The following is a 19536-nucleotide window of genomic DNA, read 5'->3' as shown; positions in this document are numbered from 1 at the left end:
TGAGGGGGAGCCTCCGAGGCCCCCCCCCCGGCCTAGATAGGGTTAATCCAAATACTTTTAACCACTGCCTTAGAGACTTTCATTGTTAAAAAGTCTCTAAGCCAAAAGCGAGCAATCTCATTAAAGAAAGCAAGATAAATATACATTTAACCCAAGTGTGATGAGGTTGTTCGAACTATGTTATTAAGAATTTAGTAGCTGTTTTCTCTACAAGCATCAGTACTAAATTACATGAAGTATTCTTTGTCTTCCGAAATCCTATGACAAGTGGGGACCCAAGGGATGAAACTGTTCTCAGAACTCTCTGGAACCTAACTTACTTGTCCTTGAACTTGATCTGTCTTTGGTACTGAAGCAGGGGCCTCGGGACCGCTAATAGCTGAGGGGGCTTTATCCCCCCCACTTTATTCAGTAAATGACATATATAGTACCATCTTATTGTGATTTTGTGCATGGTCAGACCTCAGTGTGAGGTTGTACCCATAAGCCGCTACTGTGTCTCCTATAAGATCTGCATATTTACAACAAGTGTTTAGAACCGACAGGAGTAAGAATAAAACACTATTCACATTTACCCAATCACAAAAAAATACCTGGTACCCATTTCTCAGAATTTTACAACCATAACTACCATGTAACTCAGGATTGTGATTGGACTAATATTAAGCCCTGTTACCATGGTAGTTATCAAAATGTCAAAGTTACAACAGATGTAAGTCCTTCATGAAACAAGGCAATTGTATTTTGTGATTAAAGGTCAAGTCCAGCCCAGAAAATTGTTGATTTGAATCGATAGAGAAAAATCAAACAAACATAACCCTGCAAATTTCATCAAAATCGGATGTAAAATAAGAAAGTTATGACATTTTCAAGTTTCGCTTATTTTTCACAAAACATATTAAATGCACAACCCAGCAATATGCAAATGAGAGAGTCGATGATGTCCATCACTCACTATTTCTTTTGTTTTTTATTGTTTGAATAAAACAATATTTCAATTTTACAGATTTGACAGTAACTGAAGGACCGACCCCGGGGGGGGGGCCACTTACATTGGCGAGTGGATACCATGCGCGACCAAAAAAACACGTAAAAAAGGATGTCTTTTTCACGATAGGGCACGTTACGTACGTAACGTGATAAGGGTGTCAAAAACACAAAAATAATGAAAAAAGGGTATCTATTTCGCTAGGAAAATTACGTGTTTAGGGTCGAATATGCGGGGATGATAAAACAAAATTAAAATGTTTTATAAAGGATGTCCTTTTTGCCCCAAAACTTCGTGTTAAGAGTCCGATTTGCGGGAGGTGTAGAAGGTGGGGTCGTACTAAACCAAATAAGGTAAAGCCACGATGACAGAAGGACCCGTAATAATAAAACATTCCTGTACTTGTTTAGGGGTTCATTTCAGGGAATATTTGCCAAGAGTATCGTTTTGTTTCCCATACTTGTTAAGGGTAGGGTTTCACATGCCAATACTTGTTAAGAGGTGCATTTTCAGAAAATGGAAATTACGTGTTTAGGGTGCTTTTTGAGACCCCATGGTCGCGCATGGTATCCACTCGTGAATGGAAGTGGCCCCCCCCCCCCGGGACCGACTTCATTTAACCATAAACTATTAAAATAATGGTAATCCACATGTTCAGGGAGAAATAAAACCTTGTTTCACTTGACAAGGAGGAGAAAATTAGAATATTTCATATAATAGAATACAAAAGAAATAGTGAGTGGGTGACGTCATCAGTCTGCCAATTTGCATTCCGACCAGGATGTGCTTATAATTGTTTCGTGAAATTAAGCGAAACTTTAAAATGTCATAACTTTCTTATTTTACATTTGATTTTGATGAAATTTTCAGTGTTTTGCTTGTTGGATTTTTCTCCTTTTTTCAAATCAACTTTTTGTTTGGGGTGGACTTCTCCTTTAAGAATCCTTCCCTGAACAGAAAAGAACAGATACTTTACAGGGCCATGTGAAAGATTTGGGAGTGGGGGTGCTGATATAAATTTAAAAAGCAAAAAAAAAAATAAGAAAAAAAGGTTATTACTGCAAAATGGAAGTCATATTGGTCAAGAGAAATTTGAAAAAGCATAGGAAAAAAAAGGGGGTTCACTACAAAATGAAGGTCATTTGGGTTATATTTATGGTCTACGTATCCAGCGCTTAGAAACAATGTGTAATAAGCGCTTTATAAAGGTTGTTTATTAGTATTATATTTATCAATTTTTTCACATCTTCTAGAATTCCAGGGGGTGCTGTCTAAGGAAAATAATACACGCAGCACCCTCAAGGAATATCTAGGGGGTGATTCGGCACCCCCGCTTCCCAGGGCCATGGTACTTTCCCATGTGGAATCAAAGTATTTGTAATATCTTGAAAAGTGCCTGCTATGTGTATGTTTCATGATTATGTAACTTTCTCTTGGAATCCATCGTGGGCATTGGATGTTTATTGTGGGAAGCAGATCATGAGAACTTTTTTTTTTAACTTGGCAGGGCTCAGATTAAGAATTCAAAGGGGTAAAGCCATTTTTAATAGGGCACTTTATTAAAGGATTCATGAAGAGCAGTGCTAGCTTGAGGGGTGTTACGATCTTATAAGCGAATCGTGCTTATAGTGTAACTCGCCTGGTAAGTTCACGTAAAAGTGTTCTATTGCAAATATAATGTACGAACGCACAGTGAATGAGTAGTTTATGCGAGAAAATCACTTCAGTAGAAAATATTCACGCACAAACACTGTATGTTTCTTTTTTCCAATTTTTCTTTTAGGGTGGGGGGTTGTAGTCCGTTCTAAAAAAACACATCTTTCTCATCACAAAATAAAAGAGATTTAAGACATATAATAACCTAGTAAAAAACTGCAGCATATTTTTCATTTAGAGCAAATCATAGGCGATCGTGTACGTGTGCATACAGGGGATCCTATGCGTGCATCCGGTGCATTGGTGTACAAACAAATGGTACCAAGCAACACAGAGGCAGTGCGTGCACACACTGGACACATTTTTCAATAAGCTAGGGAGCAAGTTACACTTTAGCAGGAGTTTACAGTTTAAGACCGTAACAAGTGGGCATCTAAAGGCCATTAAAAAAAGAGCATCAATAGTAATATGTACTTTCCAATGGGGCACAAAAACTGGATTTCCACAGGGCACCAAGACCACAAGTTAAAAGGGCACTTATTTTGGACTGAAGTCTACAAATGTATAGAAGGGCATCAATGCCATTCTGGGGGCATCAGAGGCATTGGCCTGGGGTAAATTCGAGCCCTGACTGAGACAAGAGGAATGCACAAATTTCATACATGAATGAAACAGTTACCTGTTTCAAGCAGGTACACAATAATTAATTGGTATTTAGTTCTCTTAATTTACATGTATTCCCCCAGATCTGCTAATGTTCCATCAATAGAGGCCTCTTTGAGCAAAATTAAAGGAAGAACTTAAAAGTAGTATTATAAGTTGTTTGTATTCTCATGAACTGCTTCATTCAATGAAACAAAAAAGAAAAAAAACCTTGAATATGAGTGTTTATCATTATCTAGTATGTTACCTGTCATTATAATGTATCCTCTAAATGTATTTTTATTACCATCATCATGATACCATTATTATAGTGGTTTCACGGTATACCATGGATTTGTTTATTGGCATATGTTGGTCCATGGAAACATTCAGAAGTTGGATACCATTGTTCATTGTCAATATGTTTGTTTTTTGTTTATGAGTATAATTGTTCATGACTTCTTTTAAAGTTACTATGTCAGGTAATTCTATATAGATTATTACTACAATGAATATGAACATACTTGTATTTGGTCACAACTGGAATTAAAGGAGAATGAAACCTTTGGAACAAGATAGCCTGTGTGAAAACAGAAAAATCAAAGAAACAGATCAACGAAAGTTTGAGAAAAATCGGACAAATAATGAGAAAGTTATAAGCATTTGAATATTGCGATCACTAATGCCATGGAGATCCTCACATTGGCAGTGTGACAAAGATGGGAAGGATCTCCATGGCATTAGTGATTGCAATATTCAAATGCTCATAACTTTCTCAATATTTGTCAGATTTTACTCGAACTTTCTTTCTTCTTATTCTTTGATTTTTCTGTTTCGACAGAAGCCTACTTGTTCCAAAGGTTTCTTTCATTCCCCTTTAAGTAGCAAAGAAACTTGGGATTAACCCATTCAAAGAATGGATATAGATTTAGATATATATGTATATAAAATGTGTCAGGACTAATATCCAGACAAAGAAATTTATTCATTAAAAGGACTAATTATAAAAAATGTAATATTTCATATGTAACATCATGTATCCATCATTTTATACACAATTGGATGGTGAAACTGTAGTTTATTTATTATTTTATCCCGAATGGCATTGTTTTTATATTAAAGGGGAAGTTCACCCTGAAGAAAACTTTTTTTTTTTTTACCATTTGCTATGTATGAATGCTGCTCGCATATGACGTCACAAATCAAATAATTGAAATTCTAATAACTTTTTAATTATTTGATGAATTTTTCTCAAACCTTCAGCAATATTTTTAATTATTTTTTCTGCTATTTTTACAATAAACTTTTTGTCAGGGTGAACTTCCCCTTTAAAGATCAAATCTAGTCTTATTAGAATCTGAGATATATAGATTTCTCATTTACCTTGCAATAAATGTGCTCAAGAATAAACCCTTGCCCACAGGTAGGTGTACACAGCACCATTTTGGGGCTGTTATTCATGGCTATACACACACGACTGGTGACCCTTTCTTGTGCTAAAATTAGAATGAGGTATCCTGCACTTATTCCCAGTTATAACGTGATGGGAATGAACTTTCAATAATTTTCATCAAATCTCAATAACAAACTAATTTGCATTCAAATACTTAATAGGACAAGTCCACCCCAACAAAAACTTGATTTGAATAAAAAGAGAAAAATTCAACAAGCATAACACTGAAAATCTCATCAAAATCTGACCGGATGTAAAATAAGAAAGTTATGGCATTTTAAAGTGTCGCTTCATTTCACCAAACAGTTATATGCACATCTCGGTCGGTATGCAAATGAGGAACTGATGACATCACTCACTATTTCTTTTGTATTTTATTATATAAAATATGAAATATTTTTATTTTTCTCGTCATTGTCATGCGAAATGAAGTTTCATTCCTCCCTGAACACGTGGAATTCCATTATTTTAACATTTTGTGCTTCAGGCAAGGAGGTCCTAATCGTCAAATTCGTAAAAATTGAAATATTGTATAATTCAAACAATAAAAAACAAAAGAAATAGTGACATCATCAACTCTCTGGATGTAACTGGCTCGTACATCTAACTATTTTGTTAAAAATAAGCGAAACTTTGAAATGTCATAACTTTCTTATTTTACATCCAATTTCGATGAAATTTTCAGCATTGTGCTTGTCTGATTTTTCTCTATTGATTCAAATCAACATTTTTCTGAGGTGGACTTGACCTTTAGCACTGATGATTTGACTGCAAATAATTCAGATTTCAACTTAGCTGGTTAGAATACAAAATATTGAAAATCTGCATTTTCACAAGGATGGATCACCAGAGGTATGTAAAGTTGTGGGGCTTGGGGAAATGCCCCCCCCCCCCTATTGAAAAAAAGCTTCATGACCAAGAAAAAGAAGGAAAAGGAAAGGGCCTAGGAAAGGGTGAATAGATGAGAGAGATATATATGATGTTCAGAGAAGAAATAGAGGGAGAGCCCGGGAGAGAAAGGGTGTCAGTAATGGAGAAAGAGAATGAGATTAGGAGAGATAGGAGAGTGACCAGGGAGAGTATTATTGTGTGGGAATAAACATAAACATTTGAATGGGTCAGGGGGGGGGGGGTGCATGGAATTACATCTTGACCATGCATGCATGCATGGAAAGTATGTGATTTAGAGTCTAACGGCTGAGTAGCTCGATCGTCCAAGAGATGAATGCAAACAAAAGATACAGTCTCATTTGAGGAGCAATGGAAGGGAATCCTGAATTGTTTGGTCCCCCTTAATTAGTCTGGGTCAGAGTAAAACTTATTTCATTATTTGATTACCGTAAGCATGCATAGGCCTATAGAAGATTTTGTTGTTAATATGCTAGATCAGTAGCAAATGATCCAATTATTTGAGGTATTGCATGTGTAAAAGGATTCTTTTGTAAAGTCATAGAGATATATCTGTATGTGTAAAGTCCAGAAACGAATTTTGGCCTTAATTTATAACGAAAATTCTATTTTGTGAAAAATTTTGCTATGTATTTGATAGAAAAGTAACCTTAAAACCTTATATGTCATTTTCTCCCCCTCCCCCTTTTTTGGGGGGAGGGGTGTGGAACTTTTGGAAGGCTGTGGCCCAAGCCCCCCCCCCCCCATGAACGCCACTGTAATACCTATTACACCGACCGGTACTACGGTAGTATCTTTTTGCGAGAGGGCAAGAATATGATAGCGGTAACCCAGGCCCATCCAGCGATCGATTGGCCATGCATCGTACCATGTCATGCGCAACCGCGCTGCTATCTAGCTATCGATAGCGCAGGACGCCGAGGCCTGCTAAGTGCTAGCAAGATCGTGTGTCCGGCTCGGTAGATCATCTTTAGTCTTGTTTTGATTCTAATAATTTTGCTTCAAGTATGATGTTGGCAATTTTAGGAGGATTTCTAGATGAAGAAATATCATCAGAATCTTCTGATGATTCTGACCAGTCAGCAAATGAACAAGATCACAAATTTAGGAACAAAAGTGACGCGGACAGATCTGAAATACCTTCCGGTGAACTTACACCTTCGCATCAGATTTCGGCCCCCCGAGCTCCGGCGGAAGATGCACCCAGCAAGCCGCTACTCCCCGATGATTCTGCCAATTCAGTTACAGGAGACAAGGCAGACTTTCTCTCGAAATATGATCAGATTCAGGTATTTATTTACTTAATGACAATTTATCTGTTATATTTATCATGTTTATGATCAATATGCCTCGATGTACGTGTATGAACTTTGTTGCGTTGTCACTCGTGTTTAAGTCGAAAGTGAACTTGAACTGAAATCTGAGGGGGGGGGGGGGGGGGGCTATATAAGTATAAACCCATTTATAACTGGGCGTTGTGGTGTGCGCCTGTAATCCAAGCTGTGGGGAAGTTACAAATTGATGCAGAGGGTCGAGGTTCGAGCCCTGGTCACGTCTTTCGGATGGTGACGTTAAAGGTTGGTCCCAGACGTAAATAATCATATCTGATTGATACACGTCTGACAAAACTCAAATACACACACACACACACATGTCTCTCGCCTGCATAGCAAAGACAAGTGACTAACAATGTGTGTGGTATCTCTTTGACTGTTAAATTGTTAATACATGTAAATTGATATCTCCTGAGTCTGAGATAAATATTAATGATACAGAAATGAATAGGCCTGGATTACTGGAATTTATTATAACAATATTTTGAGAAAACTTGTCTTGCTGCTTGGTAACACATGACATAGTATAGAGGTCTAAGTATGAATGCATTAACTCGTAAATTGGTATCACTCAAGTTGGTCTAAATCATTTTATTTTTTCATGAGACTATTCTAAAAAATTTGTGTTATGTCCCGGGTGCTGATTCTGCCTAGCGCCTGTATCCTGCGTCCATAGGTACTGCTGGTGGCATCGGCGCGCCGGGTGAGCGCGGCCAACCAATGTCGTGTCCGTATCTCCAAGCTTTTTTTTTAGTAGATCAACATGTTAATTAGCGGCTAACTTGAATATTCATAACTTGTATTACGCACAGTCTTGATGAGAAAGACGGAATGGTAGGTGGTGCAGAATTTTCCTTGATGAAGTTTCAAGCAATTTGGCGCGCTTTTTGTTTTTAAAGCATATTTGCTCCAACAAAAGTGCTGATATAGTATAATTCAAGTTAAAAACAAACAGAACCCCCTTAGACTTACTGTAATTATACCGTGAAAAGAACATGGCATAATTCAAGAAGTTGACTTGAAGTCGTGCTGTACGTACATGTACAAGCTTGCTTGCTGGTTTGTACTGATTGTAACAACTTTCTTGTAAGTATGCTAAATTATGAGTTTTTCACCAAAATGTGGTTTTTACTATTTTTTATGTTATTTTCATTTTCAAAAGAAATTTCAAAACTTGCAAGCACAGCGAATACAAGCAACAAAAGAGAAAATTCCCGAAGGACATAGGAGACGGAGGAGAAAGCGCAGAAATCAATTTCCAGGTAAGTGTGATTTAGTCTTAAAGAAAATTAGTTCAAGGCAGAAAAATTTGAAGATATAATTGTGCCACTTACATAGATTCATAAAGTGTCTCCCTTAAGATGTGCTGTGTACAACTGATGGTTTGTATTTATTTCCCAAGCATAAATAATGTGTCTGATTAATACCTTTTTTAAACATCACTTCATGGAATATATGATGGGAAAACACCTTGCATACCAGGAACTCTTATCTTCATTTTCGTATCATTGATTTTTCTAATTTTTCTGCTTTTAGCAATCACAAACTTGACATCAATCCAGACCTCCCTTTTGTCATTTTGTCTGTCATCCTCAAAACTGGCAGTCAAAATGAGTTATTGCCCAAAATTCTGTTCATGCTCCATGGTTAAGCTAAATGTGTAATTTGGTCTAGGTACATGTAGTAGGACAGATTGATGTGTGAATGAATTAATGAATAAGGGCCAGTGTCTTGATACTGTTTTTTTTTTTGGGGGGGGGGGCTTTTTCCCCAATTGTTCATCCCAGGACCAAAATCCAATTGGATTTCAATTGGTTTTAACTGGAATTTAACAATTTCCAGTTGAAACCAATTGAAACCAGTTGGGCAACTGTAAATCCTAACTGGAAGTGGAACCAGTTGGGTAACTAGAAATCCTAACTGGATCCAGTTGGGTAACTGGAAATGATTTCCAATTGGTTTCTAATTGGAAATTTTTCAGTTACCCAACTGGATCCAATTGAAACCAGTTAATTTGCATATTATCTCCAAATGTGTGCACAGGTTTATGTTTTATGAGATTCATCATCATTTACAATGTCGATCATAATACATAACTGGAAAAGTCAGAGAGAGGATGTGAATTAATTTGTCGTTCTCAGGAATGCCATTTTTTGTATAAATAGGTATTTCTACCTTTAAACCACATTTTTATGAAATGCCATTTTGTATTAGGCAAATTTTCTTTTCATCAATCATATAAGTATTGTCTACACATCCCTAAAAACATGATCACATTACCGGTAATTTCACTGCATTTATCTTGACATAGAGATGAAGCAAATTTTCAATTCACCCCCTCCCTTCCAATTATTTCTGTTTTTGGTTACACTGGTTACTATTCTAAAGAATGTTGGTTTAAAGGTAAAAGAAAGTAGCTGCATTTATTGAATTCTGCTCGAACTCATTTGGAGATTGTTACCACAACTGGTATTTATCTTTAACCCTAACTAGGCCGGGCTTTTTTGGCTGTTCTGTGCCCCCCCCCCCCCCCGAGATCTTGGCCGCTGATCGCATGAGCACCGCAAAAATTTGCACGCTGGTAATGTGCGATGTAATTTACAAGGCTGTATGGTACAATTTTCCAAAATAATGAGAGTTTATTTTATATGAATTAATTATGCTAATTTATGCATAAATCATACTTTTTGCTCTAATTCACTAAATAAAGCTTCTAGAATGCAAAGTTTTGGTAAAAATATTCTTTGTAGCATTAACAATTGCAACTGAAAAAAAACTTCGGTTTGGAAATCAATTTCTTATGTGTTATTGTTTTATGAATTTCTAATGTATTTCTTTGTTTTTCAACCTCTTGTTTTTCTTTGTTTTTTCACCAGATTTATTGCACAACCTTTTTAAAGAATAATTATGCTAAAATCAATCGATTTCAGCTGTTTAAAAGTAAAAATAATCATATCTTCTGTATGAATAGGATGAGAAAACTCATTTTGCATTGACTTTGTACACAAAATCACGTTGGAACAATTTTTGGTCTGACATGCACTTACAAAATATTGCGTGATTTTGAAACCGCGTACCTGGATGTAGAAAATTTGGTCTAAAAAGTTGGGCGAGACTTAAAAGTATAAACTCTGCAAGTGGCGCGGTAAAAAAATTTCGCACAGCGAAATGATCGCAGAAAATGTTGAGGGGGGGGGGTTGATTCAACCCCCCCCGGCCTGTTTAGGGTTAAACAAGTAAAGACCTCCAACTTCATGTCAGTGAAACTGTCAACCCTGTCATTTTTTTTCTCTCGCACAGACAATCATGCTGATGACTGCGGCAGTCCCAGCAAAAAACAGCCTTGCCAACACAGTGAAGAATTGTCTTCAAATACAGATGGGTCTTCAGAAGCACGACCGTCCAAGAAGGAGCAAGAACACTGGGATACACTGAAAGAATACCTTGATGTCAACTCTCACATAAGTCAGGGTGTCAATCATGGCCACCTGGCGCCAGATAAGGTGAGTGTGAAAGGGTTTTGGGATTAAATTCTCTAGATTAAAACAGTCACGGGTCATGTGGTCCAGTGGTTAGAGCATTGGGCTCATAATCGCAAGGTTGTAAGTTTGAATCTCCACTCTGCCATCGTCTCCACTTTGATTAAAAAGCCCGAGAGTAATATCTGTCATCTATTAAAGGTCAGCCACTATGACTGATCAACAAAGATGTAAAAATGTTTCCAAGGTAATTGGTTATATACCAGCTTATCATATACTAGTAAAATAAGTTGTCCTGCCGAGCTCCTACGGGAGTTACCACATACAGGAACTCACAAAACTGACTGGTGGTAAGTAATTAAGAATAATATACTATCTTTAATTCATCTGGTGGGTGTTTCATAAAGCTGTTCGTAAGTTAAGAGCGACTTTAAGGACTGGTGATCCTTTCTTGTGGAAAACGGTATATTCATTGGCGATGGTTAAGCGCGTAAGAAAGGTTCACCAGTCGTTCTTAAAGTCGCTCTTAACTTACGAACAGCTTTATGAAACACCTACCTGTTTTTATAGTTGATGTGACTAAAGCATTTATAAGGCTAGGGTTTTGAAAGACATAGTCCAAACTCCAAACTAAAAAATTTGGTTTTGAATCCTTGGTCTTTTGTAATGGGTTGGTAAACTTTATGTTTGTTGCTATGTTTCAAGCTCACTGTTGATGCAAATTAGAATTGACTCGTTAACTCAAATCCTTGGACCAGTTGAAGCCTCATAGAAGCAAGGGTGATTAAGTACCTTTTGACAAAGGCATGCACTCATTAATTCATTCATAATTTAAGTATAATTAGCAAATGAAATGTGTGTATGTTTCAGGCCACAGATTTACTTTCCCTTATGCAAATTTGGGCCATTGAGATTAAAACACAGTTTCCTTCATACAAAGTTTCATCTACATATAATTGTAACTGAGAATGCACATGTGAAATGGTGAAACAAAAAATTGTTTTGAAAAAGTGATTCTTCCTGAATCTTAATCGCCAGGAAGATTTTACTTGAAATCATGAATTAATAGTAATGCCTGTCTTTTGGGATATGTTGTCCATATTTTTTTTTAAATGTTTGTGAACTAGCGAGAGGGAAAAAATTCCTTTAATAATGAAATGTTTCAATATTTTCCCTGATTCTCTCTTTTAAAAAATCCAGTCTGGTCTGGAGAAGAGGTTAGAAGAGGCAATTGCTGAAGGTGACTTTGAGAGAGCAGAGAAGCTGAGCGAAGAACTTTCTGTGAGGGATTTAGGATGCAGAATAGCGAATGCCGCAAACGCCCGTGACTACATGAAATGGAAGTTGGTAAGGAACTTGAATCTGTCTGGTTTCTTAATCCTTTCCTTTTTCAAACATTTTTTTTCTAGGATTGATCTTGGAAAAAAATACTTGTTAAAGTCCAGATAAATCATTTTAGTGGTTAATTATTACTCATTTTATATGTATCTGATATTTTTTCTGTCTTTTTCAAGATTATGTAAAAAGCTATAAAGGCTGTCTCCAAGGCAAGCATCTTCAATGCGTGTTCCAGCCCCCCCCAAAAGAAAAAAATCATTTCGTGGGCTACTTTTCACATCCTAATATCTAAATATCCAACATTGGGTAAGCTTTTACATTGCACTGAATGGGGATTTTCTAGGGCACTTTGTTATTTTCCATGGCATATCTGATTAATCGCAAATATAGAAAGCCAGCAACACCAACATGTATGTTCAAAATATAGGTATGACTTCTTTTCGTACATCCATCGTTTTCTTTAAAAATCAGTGTGCTTCTCTTTTTTTTTTACAAAGGACATATATGCAAATTTCATGCAGACAGAAAAACGACATCTAGATGGATTTCCAGATATTGTTGAGGTTGATCGGATCAATCGTAACTCTTTGTAGGACGAGGCCCAGGTCGCTTTCGAGTGTTTCGGGGGCAAAATCACCCCAAGGCCCTGTGTTCCTTTTCCTTGGTGTGTTCCAGTTTGCATACAGATTATTAAAGAGAAATGAAAAAGAATATGTTCTTGGGGAAACTGAATACTTTTTTTCAACTCCCCTTCTCATTTTCTTTCCTACAGGAGAGGGAAGAAGAGAAAGCAGCCAAGAAAAGGAAGAAGAAGAAGAAACTAGCCTGGGGGTTCGAAGTGAAGAACAGATGGGAGATGAAAGCGAATATGTGAACCATGAGATGTGTGCGTGGAACATGAACGCTATGAAATGGAAAGAACTCAACAGAACAAAAGACTTGCTGAGAACCCAAAGTACTCAATGGAATGCATTTCAACATTTCTATCCAGTAGTGGTTCTAACTCGGCCTGACCGAGTCTGCTAATCAGTGCTGTCATTTGCTATGCATGGGTGGACCAATGAAATAAAGAAATCCACCGCGTCAAAGACTTTGAAACAAACTTTCAAATTCAAAGGAAAGGAAAGAATCTGTACTTTTCTAAGGCTCAATTTTCTTTAGAGAATTTTGTAAAGTGCTAAAGAAAAGGGTTAGGAACATCATCGACTCTCTCATTTGCATCTCACTGAGGTGTGCATGTGAAAAATTAGCAAAACTTAAAAACATAAAAAATTCCTTATTTTATATGGGCTTTTGATGAAAATTTTCAGCGTAATGCTTGTTTGATTTTCTGGACTGATTCAAATCCAACATTTTTTCTGGGGTGAACTCATTGATAATTACGCAATAGTGCATTTCCCATGAGCATGCTCTGATTAATGTGGTAATGTGTCATATACCACACACAACTGGGAATCAAAGCACGATTTTCATTCAGGCTTAAAGGCCTGAATTCACAAAGGTGGTTTTGAAAACCCACGGTTGAGTCCATGGTTTATGCAGATTTCCTGTATAAATTATGCCTAATTTAGCGCCTATCGGTCCACTGTTTTTATTCATGACTCCACTCTTAAAACAGTGGACTCATGAATAAAATAGTGTAAATAACCACGGCAACAGGCGTCAATTTGGCGCACTGTGACAAAAGCGCGCATCAGCATTGGACATTTTTCAAACATGCGCCCGATACGTGCTAAATTAGTCGTAATTTATATAGGAAATCTGCATAAACCATGGACTCAACCGCAGGTTTTCAAAACCACCTTTGTGAATTCGTGGCCAAAATCTTTGTGAATTCAGGGGCCTGTTGCTGAAAGAGTTGCAATCAAATGCAACTCAATAAATCAAACACAACTTAATTCTGAGCCAACCAGACTCGCGTATTTTGGACTTTCACTTGATTTTTTAGAGTTATGTTCAAATGCAACCCTTTTCTGAAACTGGGCCCTGGGTCCCGTAACACAGAGATTAGCAATTGATTGCACGCTTCATTTTCAAGATTGAACGTGCCTTGTAGTCAATGGAATTAATTGTAGAAAATTGTTGTACGATCATCGCTAAGATCTCTGTTACGGGCCCCTGGTCATGTTGATTGTGTTATGGTTATGTGTTTGAGGTTGAAAATGAGAATTGTAGATAAATTGAAATATAAATATTCAATATCAATACCACATTATTTCTTTACTCATTGAGTGCAGTTAAATACTACAGAGGGGTTATATTTATAAAACATAAAGTTACATGATTGATGACCTTAATCAGCCCTGCCTTAATTATGGATAAGTGCTCATTTTCAAAGGGCCTTCACACAAGACTACCACATAAAATTGCTGTTTTCAGTGCCTTAACTACACTAGTCATTGTAGGTTGTGTATCCAGACCCCTTTACTTGAGTGAAAGGCTTGCACAGCAGACTTATGATAAGACTACTGTAATCACCATTTATTTCGCATACAATTATTTTCGTGGTTGAGGATTATTTTTGAGGACTAAATTTCATGACTGGCGATATTTCCATTTAAATGGCCGTGTATTGAAGCAGAAATTTGCGAATAGAAAACCACCAACATTAATGTGTATGCAGTAGCCAAACGCAGAGTGACTCCGTAACAACTGACCAATGTGATCATGTCACATAGGTCTTCTACATGTGACTTCTGTATTTTCACCTATTCTTGGTGAATCAACCATCTAGGCCCCTGCAAATAAAACTTTACAGCAATTGATTGTGGGGCTTATTTCTGTGATTGATTGTATTGTAGATGATCACTCCTTAAAGGGATGGTCTTGGCTGGACGTATTTATAGCTTAATAAATAGAGTAGAATTCACTGAGCAAATTGCTGAAAATTTCATCAAAATCGGATAACAAATAATGAAGTTATTGAATTTTAAGTTTAGCAATATTTTGTGAAAACAGTCGTCATGAATATTTCATTAGGTGGGCTGATGATGTCACATCCCCACTTGTTCTTTTGTATTTTATTATATGAAGTAAGGTTTATTCAAATTTTTTCCTCCAAGAACTAGAAAAATTGGATTGACAACTGATTATTGCATTAGATATTTATTGCTGCAACTTACATGTATTTCATTATAAGGGAGACATACTATTCACACAAGTATGAAATAATGAAGAAATTATGATTTTATGTAATAACATAAGAAAGTGGGGATGTGACATCATCAGTCCACCTAATGAATATTCATGACAACTGTTTTCACAAAATATTGCTAAACTTTAAGCTTCAATAGCTTTATTATTTGTTACCCGATTTTGAGGAAATTTTCTGCATCTTGCTCAGTAAGTTCTACTCTATGTATTAAGATATAAATATTTTCAGCCCGGACCATCCCTTTAATAACTACCCCTTGATCAGTTGCTAAGGTTTTGGAAAAAAAAAGAAAATCCATAATTTATTGTTTGAAATTATAGAAATCTGAAACAGAAATACTCCGAAAATTTATTTTGCCAGATTGCTCATGGGCACGGCAGCCACTGTGCAACGCCAGACTGACATAGCTCAATCCCTTGATTCATTGAATGCTAAACAGGATAGCAACAACTCCAATCTTTCAACGCATTTTGGTCTGACGTGGCAGGTGTTTGAACTCCTGACCTCCCGGTTGTGAGACGGACGCTCTACCAACTGAGCCAACACACCGGTTGTTTTTGTTCTGGGCCCAGGTTATATTATAAAAATAATGCACATAAGCACGTGCATGCAGGCCCAAATAATAAACGATGTGTGAGAAGAGCAAATGGATATACCGCACCGAGGTTCACAGGACCAAGTGTGGTATATCCATCTTGAGACGAGCACAGAGTTCATTATTTAGGTCCTCTATGCACAAGAATGCGTGTATTATTTGTTTTATACAACCCCCCTCACCCATGTTACTGAGTTGCCCCAAATGCTATTTTTTCTCTAAATTCTAGATATTATTTCTAGATAATTCCAGAACTCACACTATCCTGCACTCTGATGTCAGAGTGCAGGATAGTGTATTTGGTATGACGTCAGAGTGCAGGTTAGTGCATTTTGGATGCAATAGTGCAATTCGCTGAATATCATGTGATCCAATTAGGACCAATCAAATTACAGAACATTCTTGGGAGTTGTATATAGTAATCTGTTTTCAGAAATTACCCACTCTTTCTTCCCGTCTGTCTGACTTTCTCTTTCAACCTTCCTCTCCATCTCTTTCTATGTTTCTTGTTTCCCTCTTCAACATAATGAACATTCTTTCTCTGTCTCTCACACAACAATACAACATCTATTATAATTCAGTGCATTTGTAGAATGTAAAAAGATAGCTAGTAGGGTGGGAGGAATGTTGCTCGGGACACTTGTCGTGAAGGTTTTCAGTGCTGACAAGTAAATTTCTTCATCAATTGGCATTATCATCCTTCATGGACTAGTGTTTCTCAGTCAATAAAAACCAAGGATTTCACAGAAAATATCAGTGGATTCAAACTTGTCAGTACTAATAATCATGGAGAATTCCCCATGGTATAACCACCATGAAATATTGCTCTATTATTATTATGGACAATAAAAGCTGTACATATTTCAGCCTTCAGAAAAAAAAGTATTTACCGGTAAATAACAGAGGTGCTGTTTAACATCTATAATACCAAGTGATCCAAGAGATAAACAAAGACAATATTTTCTTTTTAAAAAGGTACATGGGGCAACTACAAAGTACTTTCTTGCTTTCTTTTAATGCTTTCATATCCTTTACATTTATGCATTTTCTTTTTCTTGTTTCTTAGTTTCAACTCAATATTTCACATTGGTTCAACTTATAGCATGGTGTATTAACTACATGTAAAGGTCTGAAAATAAAATCTAGCTTTTTAATTACCACTTAGTATGGGATCCCATGGGCATATTTCATGAAATATGTTTGCAAAGATAAACATGACTTAATATGACCTGGAAATGAATTTCTCAAATATGTCCAGTTTTTTGTTGACATTTCAAAATACATGTAGCTAGTTTAAAATTCTTAATCTGAAACTATTGCAAGGAATATATTTTGCCCTTAAAAATATTTGTTGCATTTTAATATGGTTGATGATAAACAATTTGCATATATGGATTGAAATGCAATCTAAAAGGGTAACATCATTGTGGTTGGTTTAGCACGTTTGCTCCTAACAGGCTGCTTGGAATGCTAAGAATCCAGTGACCGGGTAATAATAACTGTGAAGCGCTTTGAACAGTCGTAGATTGATAAAACGCTATATAAATGCCAATTATTATTATAAATGAAGCTCCACCCCACCCACTTTCAATGGGGATGCAGAAGGGGCCCATCCCAATTTAAGAGAGATGAAACAAAATATCCTTTAGATCCAAAATCCCAATCCTTAAGAGTATATGAGACAGCATTTTTTAATGTAATGTAAACCTCTCATTTTGAAGTACAGACATTACATATTAGTCCCCTTTAGTCACTACCTAAAGACCACATGGTCTGTCTAAGTACATAAGTTCGGTTCCCCCAGGGATAATAACAGTACTTCCTATTAAATTGTGTATGAGAGAAAACTGTACATAAATTCCACCTGCTCTAAGAGATCACTTATCTTGTCTCCCTGGCTGGTTTTAACATTCGGCATTCCTTGTAATCCTGATATTAGTGGTCTTTAGTCAACCTTTCTCTTTCCTCCATGGCCATTGTCACATTATTTTACACCGTGGTTCATACATTATTAATATTCATAGGCCTGTATTCTTAACTCTTACTCTGGTCAAACATGGTTTTAACTATCGGAAGCCAAACGTGACACATATCTGAAAAAGTAGAGACTTGATTTATCAGCACATGTGGCAACATTTAACTCTCTGGGAATGATAACTAACCGCCCTTTCACACGGTAAAAAATTTGTAAATTGAATGATGATTCCAGTTAAAATAGGCTAATGACGAATATTTAGCATGTGTGAAACCAAACTACAACATGATTAGAATCATGAATGCTAATCACGGTCAGGATTACAATAGCAATCATCATTACAATGACGAGTCAAGATTTACATGTGACAAATTTTAGTACACAGTGAGACCATGGCCTAATTTAAACCGGACTTTAAAATATGGGCCATAAATAATGTTCACATACCTAATCACCTCTATAAATTCACCAAATAATATTTAAAGATGTGTACATTACATGTGAACATCTACATGAACCAGCTTCTCTGGAATGTAAAATAAACGAAACGATTATTTCCCATACAAAACACTCGTGAAAATGCCTCAGAAAATTACATGCCCACAGCACACAATAGGAAATGAACACAGGAATACATTCACAATAATAAATCACAGTAAATGCATAAACAATGATGGAATCAGCAGGCATAACATTTGACATTTTGACTAGGTCTTCATTTGTCATATAATTGAGATGTGATATAAAAATTTGGGCACCCATGTGTAGTGGACAGATCTGTAGGCCTATATTTTGTTGATTCTGAGGAATGCAAAATTTCCCACATCTGGGGAGTGTTTCATTAACATTTTTTTCCGACAAGGTGTCAGATCTGATATCTTTCCTTGATTTTGGTTGGCTGAGAAGCAATGTTACTATGGTAACTGTCGGATTAAATGGGACTTGTCGGATAAAACGTCTGACAAGTCCTTTCATGAAACGCTCCCCTTATCTCTCACTCTAAACCCTAGGATCCACATGCATAGAGATATGTGCAATATCACTTTCATTTGATTATACAGGATATACTAACAGAAGCACATTAGCCCAGGGGAGCATTTCAATGAAAGGACTTGTCCGAAGTTTTATCTGACAGCTACCATAGTAACAGAGTTTCTCAGCCAATCAAAATCAAGGAAAGATGTCAGATCCGATATTTTGCCAGACAAGAATGATGATGAAACGCTTCCTCGTTTGTCAACATCTTCAAATTTTATACTTGCTTTTTACAACCTGAAAACTTGCCAAGGGCTTGCCATACCTAGCAACAACCAATGTATGCAAATGGATCTAAATATTGTAGTTTATTTAATAGAGTGGGCTATACATGGGTCAAAAATACTTTTTTTGTAATTTCAATATGGGAACAGTTTTTTTTTATTCCTTGTAATGTATCTCAACATGAAATGACAATATTTTTTGTCTCGGGTCCGAGAAAAAAGTGTGCCGGGCCAAAATCCAAAATGGCCGCCAAAACCCCCCAAAATCACAGTTTTGGCCACAACTTCTTGATTTGGTGGTCTTTTTCTTTGGTTTTGGTGTCTATTCATATGTATTTGGGGGCAGGCAATTTGTTTTTCCTATAATTAGTACTTTTAAACCATTATTGGTAGAGTTAAAAGGTAATTATACCTAATTTTTTCAATTTTTACAGCCTTTTTCCAGCCAATAAGTAGATTATATCGTCCTAGGGTTCTTGGATGTTAGATGGTACGAGGTCAACAATAGCAAGCAGCTTCATACAGCTATATTGCTTTTATTCCTCTACTATGGTTTTTATGGATATTTGTGAATAATATCTTAAATAAAAAAAAAAATGTTAATTATCCATAGGGGCTATACAGTATACAATGTACTGTACATACTGCACTGCATAAATGCATTGGCCACCATGTCAAGGCATGTATAAACTATAGTGTTATACATGTAGAAATGAGCTTTTAGGTTTAGAATTAGATGCCTCAGAAATTGAAG

General features: G+C 36.5%; 1 protein-coding gene across 1 annotated transcript; it reads left to right on the top strand.

Moving 5' to 3' along the window:
• The first annotated feature begins 6573 nt into the window (after positions 1–6573).
• On the top strand, positions 6574–13359 carry LOC121424939 (protein FAM204A-like). The gene is made up of 5 exons (XM_041620834.1): positions 6574–6937; positions 8145–8244; positions 10283–10485; positions 11662–11808; positions 12572–13359. The coding sequence occupies exons 1-5, from the start codon at positions 6656–6658 to the stop codon at positions 12671–12673; spliced, it is 834 nt and encodes a 277-aa protein (XP_041476768.1). The 5' UTR covers positions 6574–6655; the 3' UTR covers positions 12674–13359.
• Positions 13360–19536: the final 6177 nt, after the last annotated feature.

The sequence above is a fragment of the Lytechinus variegatus genome, chromosome 12, assembly GCF_018143015.1.
Source record: "Lytechinus variegatus isolate NC3 chromosome 12, Lvar_3.0, whole genome shotgun sequence".
In the NCBI taxonomy this organism is placed as follows: Eukaryota; Metazoa; Echinodermata; class Echinoidea; order Temnopleuroida; family Toxopneustidae; genus Lytechinus; species Lytechinus variegatus.
The sequence above is the reverse complement of the archived record's forward strand: the minus strand, read 5'-3'. Positions and strand labels throughout refer to the sequence as shown.

Bases quoted from the DNA above. Each gene is read 5' to 3' on its own strand.
- LOC121424939 (XM_041620834.1), top strand. From the start codon at position 6,656: ATGATGTTGGCAATTTTAGGAGGATTTCTAGATGAAGAAATATCATCA. The intron at 6,938-8,144 runs GTATTTATTTAC...CATTTTCAAAAG, and splicing joins CGAAATATGATCAGATTCAG to AAATTTCAAAACTTGCAAGC. The intron at 10,486-11,661 runs GTGAGTGTGAAA...TAAAAAATCCAG, and splicing joins GCCACCTGGCGCCAGATAAG to TCTGGTCTGGAGAAGAGGTT.